At 41.9% G+C, this 13,634-nt stretch overlaps 1 protein-coding gene across 4 annotated transcripts in view; it reads left to right on the top strand.

Moving 5' to 3' along the window:
- Crppa (CDP-L-ribitol pyrophosphorylase A) overlaps nt 1–13,634 on the top strand; it is a 298,812-nt gene that overhangs the window by 104,197 nt on the left and 180,981 nt on the right. For 3 of the 4 annotated variants that reach the window (XM_006983945.4, XM_076550761.1, XM_042260702.2), the window contains exon 4: nt 7,629–7,733. The exons of the other annotated variant lie outside the window; for it this stretch is intronic. In XM_006983945.4, the coding sequence (XP_006984007.1) occupies nt 7,629–7,733 (105 nt within the window). The remainder of the gene's footprint in view (nt 1–7,628; nt 7,734–13,634) is intronic. 4 annotated transcript variants of the gene reach the window in all.

The following is a 13,634-nucleotide window of genomic DNA, read 5'->3' as shown; positions in this document are numbered from 1 at the left end:
CCAAAAGGTCACATCACAGATATATTAATTAGAAGCATTGTGTGGTAGGTAAATCACACAAGCAGAGTAGAGTCACCGTCTTCTGGAAACAGTGCCTTGCATTTGTACCGTTGCCATGAACCTTCTGGGCAAAGCGTCTCATTCTCAATGTGTACTTGTCTGCCTGATTTGCATTGGGCAGAGGGGTTTTGCTGGATGTAACGGGTGGAGGCTGACAGTGGGCCAGCAGTGCTGGGTTGTCCTCTTGTGCTGCTCTCACAGCCACGGGAAGACAGTCGACAGCTGCTGCCCCTCCAGTCTAAGCCGGCTGAGGAAACAGGAACCAGAGCTCTGCCACCCCACAACTGTGTCATGAACAAGTTCATTGTAACTGACCACAGGTCTTCTGCATATGTGTAACTGGGCAAATATTGACTGTTAAACATAGAAATAAATACGAGGCTAGTGTTTACAGCCTGTATGGAAGACAACATTAGTTATAGGGGGATGAATTGTTCTTGATTGTTTTTCCTCTTTTGTTCTTTGGCTCTTGGTGTTTTGGGGGGCCCACCACCCAGCTCCCAGATGAACACATGGAGGAGACTTATTCTTACTTATGAATGCCTGGCTTTAGCTTGGCTTGTTTCTAGCCAGCCTTTCTTCAATTATCCCATCTATCTTTCTCCTTTGGGCTTTTATATTTCTCTATTGCTGTATAACTTTGATTATTTCTTACTCCGTGGCTTGCTGTGTAGCTTGGTAGATGGCCCCTGGAATCCTCCTCTCTCTTCTCTTTCTTCCTTTCCTCCCAGAATTCTACTATTTAGTCTCTGTGCCTGCCAGCCCCACCTATCCTTTCTCCTGCCTCACCATTGGCTATTCAGCTCTTTATTAGCCCACCAGGTGTTTTAGACAGGTGCAGTAACATAGCTTCACAGGGTTAAACAAATACCACATAAAAGAATGCAACATACCTTTGCATCATTAAACAAATATTCCATAGCATAAACAAATCTAACACACCTTAAAGTAGTATTCTACAACAATGAGTGGATTGTTTTCACATTAAGCCTTGAGGCAGACTTTTGGTTATCATTCTCTTTTTCTTTTTTTTAACAGTGTCTCACAGTGTAGCCCTGGATGGTCAGTGCTCTGTATGTACATTAGGTTGGCCTCAAACTCACAGATTTCTGCTTGCCTCTGCTCCTGAGTTCTAGGATTTGAAATGTATACCATCATGCCTGGCAGGTACTGGTTTTTAATAGCATGTGCACATATACATGATAAATGTATAAACTACCAACTAAGAAAGCTGATTGCAACATGGCTAATTTGTGGACTGGCTTTATAAAGAACAGCTACTATTAGGATAGCAGAACAAGCAAGCTGGGATCCTGGTAATAAATCTCTTCAGGCATTTAACCATGATTTAAGAAAGTGGTGATTTTTCCAATAAAGAGCAAGTATTGGTTTCATGAGCTTGAAGCCTCAGTGAGGTAACCAGGAGGGTTCAGTGTTGGGGGGTAAGAGGGATAATGAGTTAGGGGTTCAAGTTCGAGATTGCTACTAGAAGTGAGCATTCCAAACGAGTTCCAAAAGGGAAGTCTGCAGGTGTATAACAGAAATTAGTTGTTCATATGAAGACAAGTCAGTTCATATGTTCTAGGATAGCCGTTATCAGAATGCCAGGAAGAGGAAAGTGTGCTGGGATGCGGAGAGGGGAATTCTCGGACTTTATTGGTGACAATGTGACCCAAAGCATCCATTACTGAAAATGATCTGGTTTCCTTAAAATATTAAAGATTATAAATACAACCTCAGCCCGGCAGTCCTCCTCCAATGCATGGCTAAGGACAGTGCATGGATCATACCAGGGGAATATATATACTGATGTCCACTGAAGCCTTCTTCATGGCAGCTGAGATGGGGAATATTGAAATATGTATCGATGGATCAATGAATAAGGAAAACACAATTACATGCATTCATAAGCACTGGAATGTTTTCTGCCATGGAAGGAAGGAAGTCTTGCTGTTTGTGATGTAGTAGACAAATCTCTTTTCTGAGCAGACATTAAGCATAAAGGAAAGTAGAGGGTAAAGATGGCCTTCCTGCCTACATTGTCAGGCTCACCTCCAGTCTCCCCGCAGAGAAAAGAAAGCTCTGCCTAACCAGTGATGGGGACTGATCTGGTGCTGACAGCTTTCCAAACCCCAGATTTGGGGCTTTAATTTATCATAGATCATCCGTTAGACCACATATACAACTTGTTACCAGTAATCACTCGACAGATGCCTCCTAGTTACTGTAATGTTTTTTCTCATTTAACTCATAGTCACTATTCATCAAATTGAAGATGCTAGGGGACAGATTAGTCTGTCTCCAGTCTGAAACCTTCCCCAGGTGGAAGCCAGGTCTGTGTGTTCCCCATATCTATGCTCTCAATTGGCCACAGTGCCTCGTATTCACTACAGCATGGCTGCATTTCTATTGTTTACATCAAACCTATGAAGGGTCATGCTGTAAGTTTTAGTGTGCACAGTTTGTACATCGCTTTAGAGATAGTAATTATAAGCACAAGTTGATTGGCATGTGTGAAAATTAATATCCTCTGTTTGTCATACTGCTAGCCAGAGTTAAAATTGTATGATAGAGTAACAATGCATAGATATGATTTTAGATTTGGGTGTTTAGATTTTATTTTCCCTGTAGCTTATAACTGGAACATTAGGCTGGTTTTCTGAAAGTTTTAAATATCTATATTTGAAATAAAATTACACTTTCTAGTAAGCACTTGTTTTTAGGAAATATAGCACTTTTCCCCTGCATAGTACAATATACTGCATAAATGTTACATTCTTTGAGGCAAGAAGTAGTCACAGAAAAGTGCATACATGGGAAACATACAAAAGTGAAACAGCTTCGTGCCAATCCTGATGTCTGATTCTCAAGTCTAGAAGCATTCTATTTATTTTGAGACCTCCCACAGATATTCTTTATGATGAGCCTCTTATCTGTTCTCATTCTGCTTCCGCAGAGTTATGACTTGGGATTCCTTTTTCACTCCTATCCTGGAATTCCTTTTCTCACTCCTTTGTGTAGATAGGCTTACCATATTGCATGTCTTTTCTTGCCTCATGTTTCTCTTCCAGTTTTGTAGACTATCACCTCTTGTAGCCTTCTCAAAAGTATGTGTGGTCTTCTTTAAGGAGCTTAGAAGCTGTTGCTCCATCATAGCATGTGTAAAAGTGGAATAAGCACTTCTTCCATCATTGAGACATGTGAGGTAATAGGTCACACTAGTGTCACTAATTTGGAAAGACAAATAGATAAATACAGAATCAAAACTTACCAGAGCAGAAATTTTCCTAGTAAGTGGTGTCAAGAGAGCCTGAGCCTGATCAGCATGACTCAGAGAGTTTATCTTGGTTGTCAGCTTGACCGAATTGAACAGCATTTAGGAAATTTGGAAAGCTAATTGATGCATTCAAAATTTGAATAGAGTATCGAGAAGTGGTGGAACTGTGAGAGGTGAGCCTTTGTTGAAGGAAGTTGTATATACTGTGGAACTACATCATGCTCTGGCTCCTTTCTGTTAATTCTCTCCTTCCTGTCCATCATAATCTGAGATGCTCTGCCATGCCCTTCCTACCTGAAACTGAGCAAAGTAATTAATCTCTTTAAGTTGGTCTTCCAGGTATTTACTTGGTGACGTCAATGAGAAAGTACAACTAACACAATGGAGAGGTGAAATAACCAACTCTGGCCCAACTCCTGTAGCTCAGAGGACTCAGCTGATGATTCCACAGTCTAGAGGCTCAGGATCATGAAAAGAATGAGGATTCATCATACATGCACAGAAGTGCCTGCCCCTCCCTCCATAACTACAGCATTGCCAAAGTTCTGTTTATCTTTTACCCAGTAACTGCGGTTATCTCGGAAGCATAAGCATATGTGCAAAGTCAGAAAATAGCAGACAGAGAGCACGTGTAACCAAGTCGGGCATGGCAAGGATGCTGGGGTTACTTTGCTGGGAACGGAAAGTGTATGAGATTAATATGTGCAGGGTTTTAACGGCTGAAGTGGTCAGCAATGGGAACCAATAGGCAGAAAGCTAGATGTGTATGTGAGAGCTTCTTCCCGGGGAAAGGGTTACTGAGGAGGGCCTGATGAACCAGCCTGCCTTCATCTTGGACTTAAAAGCCATCTTATAGTAAATGTTTCTATTTATGATTAAATATCTGATTTTCAAGATTAAGCTAGCCACACCTGTAACCTTAGCTGCAAATGGTTCTGTACTGCCTGTTCCAGGACATGGTAACCATACCTTGGTTGTTATGACCGCCTTGCAGCCTTTGTTTCAGAAGGTTGTTATGACCAACTTGTTATGCTTATATTCTGCTTCTGTGACCCCCCCCCCAACTTATTTCCCCGCCAAATCTCCCATTAAGAAACCCCTTAATTCTGAGCTATAGAAACCTTATCTTTTCCACACCCAGTGCTGATCTCTTGAACTCTGCCTTAGGGGGAGGAAGCCTGAATACACTAATAAAACTTGTTTTAATTAATTTGGCCATGATTTTGGTGGTGATCCTTCTCTTCACATCTATGGATTAACAGGCCAAGTAGGGAGAATATTAGTCCACTTTCTGTTGTGATTAATACATGATATAATGACTTATCTGTAGGAAATGTTTATCTCATGGTTTCGTGGCTTTTGGTCTGTGGCCTCTTGCCCCCTTTGCTCTGGGGCTATGGACAGGTGGTTAAATCTCTGGCACTCAGGGCAGAGGGAACTGCTCATCTCATGGGGGTCTGGAAATGAAGAAGAAGAAGAAGAAGAAGAAGAAGAAGAAGAAGAAGAAGAAGAAGAAGAAGAAGAAGAAGAAGAAGAAGAAGAAGAAGAAGAAGACACTGCAGTTCCATATCTCCTTCAAGGGCACACCCCTTCCATTAGTTGTATAGTCTAAAAGTTCCACCAATGCGACCACAGGGAAGGGACCAAGCTCTCCAGCTGGGTCTTCCTTGTGTCCTCATTGACCAGCAGTGGCTCTTCCCTTTGCATATGGATATGCATGAGCCAGGACATGCGACCTTGCTCTCATAGGAAAGCAGAACTTTTCTGAGGTCAAAAGTTCCTTCCTTAGCCTGTGACTACAGCTCTGACAGACTGAAGGACAGAGTTTCCCTTTGGTACTTCTCTGCCTTTCCTTTGCTCACATACGTGTATCGTATCTTGTAATTTTCCATGTCTTAGGAAAAAGAATCTGTCCCTTAATATTTTGAATAGCAGACATTCAGATTTTTTTACTGACTGCAGAGTTCTGAACTCACTTTTAAAGAAAAGTTTTATTATAAAATGTCTTCAAGCCCCATTACTGTTATAATATTAATCTATATACTGGTAAGTCTAGACTTGTCTCCAAGAAAGTCCAGCCTCTTTTCCTGAATAAATTTCATAAATATTTGCATTATATTTTCCTGTTCTCCACAGACTCACCTATGGCATAGCCAAGAGCATGGCATCTCGTGTGTTTCACTGCACCATGGGAGGCAGACAGGAAGGGACTCGTCCTCCAGACTTTTCTCATGACGCATTTTGTGAGCATCAGCAAGGCTGGCTAGGGAATGTTCATTCTTTCTTTTTTTCCTTTCGGGGAAAGTCAAGGTTGTTATTTGTTATTGTGTTACCATGGGTTAGCTCTTCCCTCTGTAGATATCTCCCATAGTACCAGATACTATTGTAAGAATGTTGAAACTATAAAGCAGAGGTCCACCAGCATTCATCTTAACTTATCAAATGTAACTCCTGATTTCGGATTTAAGCATTCCTTGAAATTCTATGATGTAGCACATAAAAATAGAAGACGTGAGTTGTAACTGTTCAGGTGAAATAGAGACTTTGCATATTCGGCTTTTTTTCATGAATTTCAAAGGCTACTACAGTTAGGATTTTGTCATCTTCCAGTACAATAAAGTAACTTTGGAATTTGTGCTGAATACTGTATTTATTATTGTGCCTTGCTGCTGTTCCCCTTACAGGGTGGCTCAGTGGGTAAAGTACTTGTCACACAAACATAAGGACTGGAGTTCGGATCGCCATCACCCACCTGTACACCTGTGTCTCATGATCATCATACACAGCTGCACCCTTACATACAGGTGCATTCTCACACATAGGTGCATGCTCACACATATAGGTGCATACTCACACATATAGGTGCATCCTCACACACAGGTGCACCCTCACATATAGGTGCATGCTCACACATAGGTGCATCCTCACACACAGGTGCATCCTTACATATAGGTGCATCCTCACACATATAGGTGTATGCTCACACACAGGTGTATCCTCACACATATAGGTGCATACTCACACACAGGTACATCCTCACACATATAAGTGTATCCTCACACACAGGTGCATCTTCACACATAGGTGCATATACACATGCGCACGCGCGCGTGTGCGTGCACACACACACACACACACATAGGTGTATCCTCACACACAGGTGCATCCTCATACACAGGTGCATCCTCACACATAGGTGCATACACACATGCACACACATACACACACACACACACACACACACATGCATAGGTGTATCCTCACACACAGGTGCATCCTCACACATAAACTTGGGAATAAAAATGCCTTGATGCTCTTACCTTGACAAGACATCACTTGATTAGATGTTGTTCCTCATTTTCCAGTTAGTCTTTCTGCTGGCGACCAGAGACCGCTGCCTCTGATAGGCCCTCCTTAAACTACAGTCAGGTAGTTTTTCCTGTGTGATTCCTGTAGATAAGCTCCCAGGGTGCAGACGACATCCTGTTGCCGGTTTCTGAAGTCAGCCTCCCCGCTAGACTGAAGCTCCTCTGAGGACATGACTTGTGTGTTATTTATCTTTATGTAGATGGTATATTATTCAGAGCTTCAGTGAATTATATCGTTGCTTAATGGTTTTGCTGGTTCTACCTAAATTTATGTATGTTTTACTGTGTTTGGGAAATTTTTGTTTTTCTATATAGTGAAAGCCTGAACCATTTCTGTGTTTAGAAACAAAGATACAAATGTTTTAAGAATAATATATTGGGTTGGGGATTTAGCTCAGTGGTGGAGCACTTGCCTAGCAAGTGCAAGGCCCTAGGTTCGGTCCTCAGCTCTGGAAAGAAAAAAGAATGATATATTGATATTCCAAATATTAAAATGAATAATAGCTGTGATGGCTTAGTATCATGTTATAAATGGAAGACAGGGATTTGGATTTTACAGATGTGTGTAAAAGGAAGATTGTTAAAGGAAGATTTCTGACGTGGGAATTCCTCAGCCCTACTTTCAGATGAGCAACAGAAAGAAATATTGTTCTAGTCGAAGGCATCCAGGGAGCCCAGCTCTTTGTGATGGTTTAGACTTTCCTGTTCGCTCATTGCTTTATTTCATTTTTAGGGCATAAGAACGATTATTCTATAATACAGTCAGATAATTAACTCATTTGCTAATTCTCTGAGCGCTTCCTTTCATATTTTACTCATTTGTAAAATAAAAGGCTTTTTTGTTTTGTTTTGCTTTGTTTTTTCCAATTGTGTTATAGTTCGTTAAGTCCTCCATGTATGTTTCTCTTTTCCTTTGTTACCAGTGTAGTGACTATGACTTGGAATTTGGAACCGAGTGCTTGCAGTTGGCCCTAAAATACTGTCACACGAAAGCGAAACTTGTAGAAGGGCCCCCCGAGCTCTGGAAGGTAAGAGAGATTCAGCATGGGAGGCTCTTCTGCTGTGTGTGTGTGTGTGTGTGTTGTGCTTCTAGTTGTAAGAGAAAGAACTTTGAAGTCAGAGAGTCTCACTCGGTCTTGTGAACATCAGCAGGGGAGGGTGTTTCTGGTTTTTGTCTTCAAGAAAATTCACCTGGGAATCCTTAGACATGTTTCATTTCGGCCTCTAAGTTTGTTTACTTGCATCTCTTCCCTTGCTCTCTGTGTGCAGCCTTGTTTTATGTTTTCTCAGTGGGTTGAAGCTACAATTCTGTTGCCTACTCCAGCAGCATTTCCTCAGCCCTGGGATGCTAAGCTCCAGTTAAATCAAGTTGAAAGCGTGTAACTACTGCTGTGACCCGTGGTGCAGCTGGACCCCCGATGGTCCCCTGACAAGGCCCCAGTCTTCTGATGGCGTGTGTCGTTCTCTCAGGTTGCTGGAGATAAGCTGTGGCATCATCCCTCTGTAGCCTTGTGCCCAGGCAGGTGCAGTCCAGCATGGCTGCCTTTCCTTCATCAGGGAGAAGTGTGCTGAACTAGAACAGTCCTGAAGGAGTGCAGTAGACCATGCCTGGGAAGTTTAAAACAGGCAGAGCTGCTCAAAGATGCTTTGGAGTCTTGTAATATTTGTGAGATTATGGAGAGTTCTGAATACAAGCTCACCAGGAAGCCCTGGCTGTCCTGGAACTCATCATGTAGATCAGGCTCTCAGAGACTTGCCTGCCTCTGCCCCTGAGTTTTGGGATTAAAGGACTTTGTCACTTTGCTGGCTACAGTCTACACAGTGAGTGGGTGGTTTTTTTTTATTTTTATTATTATTTTTTACAGTGATGACATGGATCTTGCTGCATGCCAAGATTGCCTCAGACACAAAAGATTGAGTTCTGAAATTCCAGAAAGAGTGACATGCTTGGACTGTTGCCTAATACATAAAGTTGATGCAGTGTTGTGATGCTCATTTAAGAACATCTAAATTTTATCAGCCCAGTAGAAAAACACTCATTTCATCTTTATCTAGCCACGGCTCCTGTGTGCTTCCCTCAATATGCATGTTGTAAGCACTGCTCAGTCTGTCTAGGAATGTGTCCGAGATCTTGCCTCTGTAGTAAGTCATAGAGTTCAGCTGCGTTTGTTGTCTTTACATCTCACAAGCCATAATGTATTACTAATAGACTATTTGTATGGTTGTCATTGGTAGCGTGCTGTCGACTTCAGGGCTACACGGGAGTAACTGTACTAGTGTTGAATTAAATCCAGCCCCTGTTACCCTCCCCCAGATAGCACAGACGCCCTTCTGAGACATCGTCTGTGACTGATTCCCTGGCGGACACACTGCTAGATGCCAGGATCTCTTCCTGGGAAGTGAGTTTGTATCAGAGGGTCTTTGGTGACCGCACATCCTGCTTCACCCCCTCCCTGCCCCTTGCCCAGTGAACCAGTGTCTGGCTGCCGGTTTGTACTGTGAAATCGCCACCACCTTCAGAAAGGTAGAAGAGGAGACCCCGATTTCTACCATGGGAGCCCCCTATCCCCATGCTGTCTATCTCTGAACTCTCTTCTAAGACCTGGCCATGCTGTGGTCTATCTGTTTATGCCTTGGTAACTTTTCTAATAAATCCCTCATTTCCCAGTAATCCATGTGAGTCCCTTCTGAACTCTCATCCAAACCCTTTCAGTAACTGGGAGAATTTTGTTAATTATGAGTTAGGTGTTTTGTTAAGGATCTTGATCTCTACCTTTGCCTAATTCATTTCACTATCCACACTGAGTCTGAGGGCCACAGGGGAACACAGTGGAACTCCAAGGCATTGACAGCACTGCCTGACTTCTTCTGACCCTTTGGGAGGTGTGGTTCTTTTTCTTCTGTCTGAGCTTTCATCAAGGTTGTAAAACACATAGATCTGTGGATAAAAGATAAGAAACACATTGCTCTTTAATTTTTCAACCCATCTTCAAATTTATTCTTTTTTGGGATATACTCATATTTCATTATTGTTTATAGCAACAACGGTGTGAATGTTCTCTTAGCTGGGTTCTGTGCCATGTTGGGCTTTCTCTCCTGCTTTTACTGGCTCCACTGGTGAGGCACTCTGCATATTTTATGGGTTGGATTCTCTCTCACGCAGATGTGTGCTCATGTTCTAAGTGCTGGCGTCTGTGCCTGAGACTGTTGGAAAGAGTCTGCAGATGCAATCAAGTTATGATAAGATCAAACTGGAGTAGGATAGGCCCTAAGTCCAGCATGACTGGCGTCCTTATGTGACAGGAGACCTGGATACCAGGAGAATAGCACGTGAAGACAAAGGCAGGGAATGGAGGGATGGATCTACAAGCCAAAGTCACCAAAGTATTGCTGTCATTCACTGGAAGCTAGGAAGAGGTTTGGAAGGGATTCCTCCAAATCTCTGAGAGGGAACTGAAGCCTGTCCGCCTTTGGACTGTAGACCTCAAGCCCCCAGAAATGAGAAGATGAGTTCTTATTTTTCTGAGCCATCCTATTGGCAGTGTTCTGTTGCAGCATCTGAACACACATGCTGTAGGAGTGCCACAGTCTTCCAGGCCTGGTGAGTATCAGGATGATAGCATCATTTCCCCTACAGGAAGACGCTGGAGTCTCCCAGCTGTGACTTTGGTTTGGCTAACAATATGCATCAGAGTGTACTATCTCTATAAAGCCTGTAATAAATGGACTGGGAAACATATCTCTATCACCGTTGAGGTTTTTAGGTACTTACAGTTCTTCTGAATAAAGGGAAAATATTAAAAATGTAATATTGCTGTTGTCTCAGGCTGGGTATCCTTTCCATATCCTGTCTTGTCTTTTTAGGCTGGTCTTTTTTTCCCCACATCCTGTCCTGTCTTCCTTTTTAGCTTTTTTTTTTTCTGACTATGACCAATAACAATTTGTGACCAAACACCTTAAACAATGACAAATATCTATAATTTATTTTATGGGGGAGTGGGCTTCATTCTCCAGACTACTTCCTGTTGTTTTGGGGACACTGTTATCTTTGAATGTTCCTGAGAAAATTTAGGATTATGGTCAAGACATAACTGGAGTAGTCTGTGAGGCTGGATCATCTCGGCCAGTTCCCTTGAAGCTGCTCTAGATGCAGAACTCAGAAGGAACTGCAACAGAGGCGTTCTGAGATATTGGGTCATCTGCAACACCCACTGCCATTAGAGACTTTTCAGGATGTCTTTCTTCATCAAACAGGATTTTTTTTTTAAACCTGAAATGAATTTGTAGCCTCTCACTTCCTTTGGAAACAAAAGCATAACATCTCCCCAAAGTAACATATTTTTTGACTTAAATTTTGAAGTCAAGATAATTTTAAAATATATAGGTTGGTTTAATATAGCAGTTTTCATAATCAAATGTCTCTTAGTAGTTATTATTTGTTCATTAACAGTCAGAAAAATCTAAAGACAACACAAGAACATATAGGATCTTGACTCTGGATTTTTCTCATCTTTATGTGGCTTAGTATAGTTTTTATTACTCTTCCTTTTTAAAGAACTTTTTATTTTAAAACTATATTTTTTAGTCTAAGACTGTATATATTCTTTATTTTCCCTCTTCCAAGCCTATGCACGTTTCAAATACACTGTAAACATTTTAGAGGCGTTTTTGTCTGACTCTGTCCTTACTGTGCATCTGTAATCTTTTCTGCTTGCATGAACAAAAATTCTAAACCCGCCACATAGCATGTGACTGGGAGATGCCTCTCTGTACTGCGGCCCATGTGAGACTATGGGAACCCACCATGTGACTTAGCTTATGGCATGCTGGCAGTTGCCACGAGATGTGTCTCTCTACCTCAGCAGGTATGAGAGACACAAGACTAAGAAGTTACTCTTGGCTCTTTTTTTGTGTGTGTTTAAATTTTTTTTTTTTTTAATGTTTTGTTAGGTCTTAAGTGGAAATTCCAGCCCCATGTTGAAGAGCCATATGTAGGTGGAGTTTTCCAACCCCATGAGCCACTTTCAAATTACCACACAGAGGCTTATATTAATTGTAAATGCTCAGCCAATAGCTCGGGCTTATTACTAGCTAACCGTTACACTTAAATTATTCCATATTTCTATTTATGCTTTGCCAAGTGGCACTTGGCTTATTTCCTCATTTTCTACAAATTCTGCTTGCTCAGCGGCTAGTATCTCCCTGTCTCCACCTATCTCTCCCCCAGTATCCCCAGTCTGATCACCCTGCCTATACTTTTTGCTTGGCTATTAGCCAACCAGTGTTTTATTAACAATGAGCATAATCCATACCACTCTGCAAAGTTGGGGCATCCATCTTCAGGCAGACTCTTCTCTGAAGCAGGAATTTTGAAGGACTGTCTTGCCTTGTTTTAGCAAAGTTCAGCAGTCACCTTCCTGTGGGTCCTGCATGTCCAGTTTATATAGCATATTGTCAGCAGTCAAGGCAAAGCAGTTTCTTGCCCAAATGGCTAGCTTTGCCATATTGAAAGCAAACTCCATAAGGTTTGCATTCCACCCCCAGCTACGGAATGCCAGTGCCCTGCACTGTGACAGGCATTTTAATTCAGTTTTTTTGTTTCTATTTAGTGTGAAAAAAGGCTGTTTAAGTGCTCTGCTGTACAGCAGGGTTTCTTAAAGGAGCCATATCTTTTCTTTCTTTCCAGCTTCCTCAGGCCCTACCTGGTGGATATTTGAGCCTCACATTGGTATACCAAAATGCAGGTTTTTTTTTTTTTTAAACTTTTTACTCTTTGGAGACCCGATACTGAGCTCCCAAAATAAATACACTGAGGTTTATTCTTTCTTATGAATACTCCGGACTTAGCTTGGTTTGTTTGTAGCCAGCTTTTCTTAAATTATCCCATTTGCCCTTTGCCCCTGGACTTTTATCTTTCTCTATTCTATATAACTTTCTTCTTACTCCATGGCTTGCTGTTTAGCTGGGTGACTGGTCTCTGATGTTCTCCTCCTTTTCTTGTTCCTGGATCTTCTCTTTCCAGATTTCTCCTCCTATATATTCTCTTTGCCTGCCAGCCCCACCTATCCTTTCTCCTGTCTTGCCATTGGCTGTTTGTTCATCTCTTTATTAGACCATCAGGTGTTTTAGACAGGCACAGTAACACAGCTTCATCAAGTTAAACAAATGCAACATAAAAGAATGCAACACATCTTTGCATCATTAAACAAATGTTCCACAGCATAAACAAATGTGACACATCTTAAAATAATATTCCATAACAACAAAATATGTTTGTAAAAACTGGCACAGTGACTCATGTTTACAATTTCAGCTGAGGCAGGAGGATTGCCATGAGTTTGAAGTCAGTGTGGGTTACATAGTGAATTCCAGGCCAAATACAAAACCACTAGATGTGAATAATCTTAGTTTTGCTAAGATGATAAAATTGCAGTTCCAGTAGCTAGAATGTGACTCAGAAGCCTGATACAGTGAAACACATGTAGGGACATAATCGAGAAGCATTTCAGTGCCAAGTGCAGCCAGGTAGAAGAGGACTCTGAAACAGGCAACAGTCTGCCTTGTCCTGGGAAGTCAGGGAGCTCCTGCCCTGGTGACGTGCAGGGTGAGCACAGCCTGTAGGACTGGCTTAAAGGCCATCAGAAATTCCATGAGAAGGTTATTGTTTTAAAGTTGACATATATATTTTGATATAAGTGAAGTGAAAAACTCAGACATTCAGGGTTAATACCAGTCTATGCTAGTTCCTTTGATGTCTGAGGAATGCATTATTAATTTACTTTTTAAAAAAGTCCTTACCATACAGGATAGAGAACCCTCTCCTTGTGAACTGGTTTATTCCTCTTCCCTCAAAATGTCCAAACATAGAAAAGTCCTGCTCTGGCTCCTGAGACGGGGGTCCGTTCTCCTGGGGTCCCTGAGGGGCTGTG

Source organism: Peromyscus maniculatus, chromosome 14 (genome assembly GCF_049852395.1).
Source record: "Peromyscus maniculatus bairdii isolate BWxNUB_F1_BW_parent chromosome 14, HU_Pman_BW_mat_3.1, whole genome shotgun sequence".
NCBI classification, from domain to species: domain Eukaryota; kingdom Metazoa; phylum Chordata; class Mammalia; order Rodentia; family Cricetidae; genus Peromyscus; species Peromyscus maniculatus.
The sequence above is the reverse complement of the archived record's forward strand: the minus strand, read 5'-3'. Positions and strand labels throughout refer to the sequence as shown.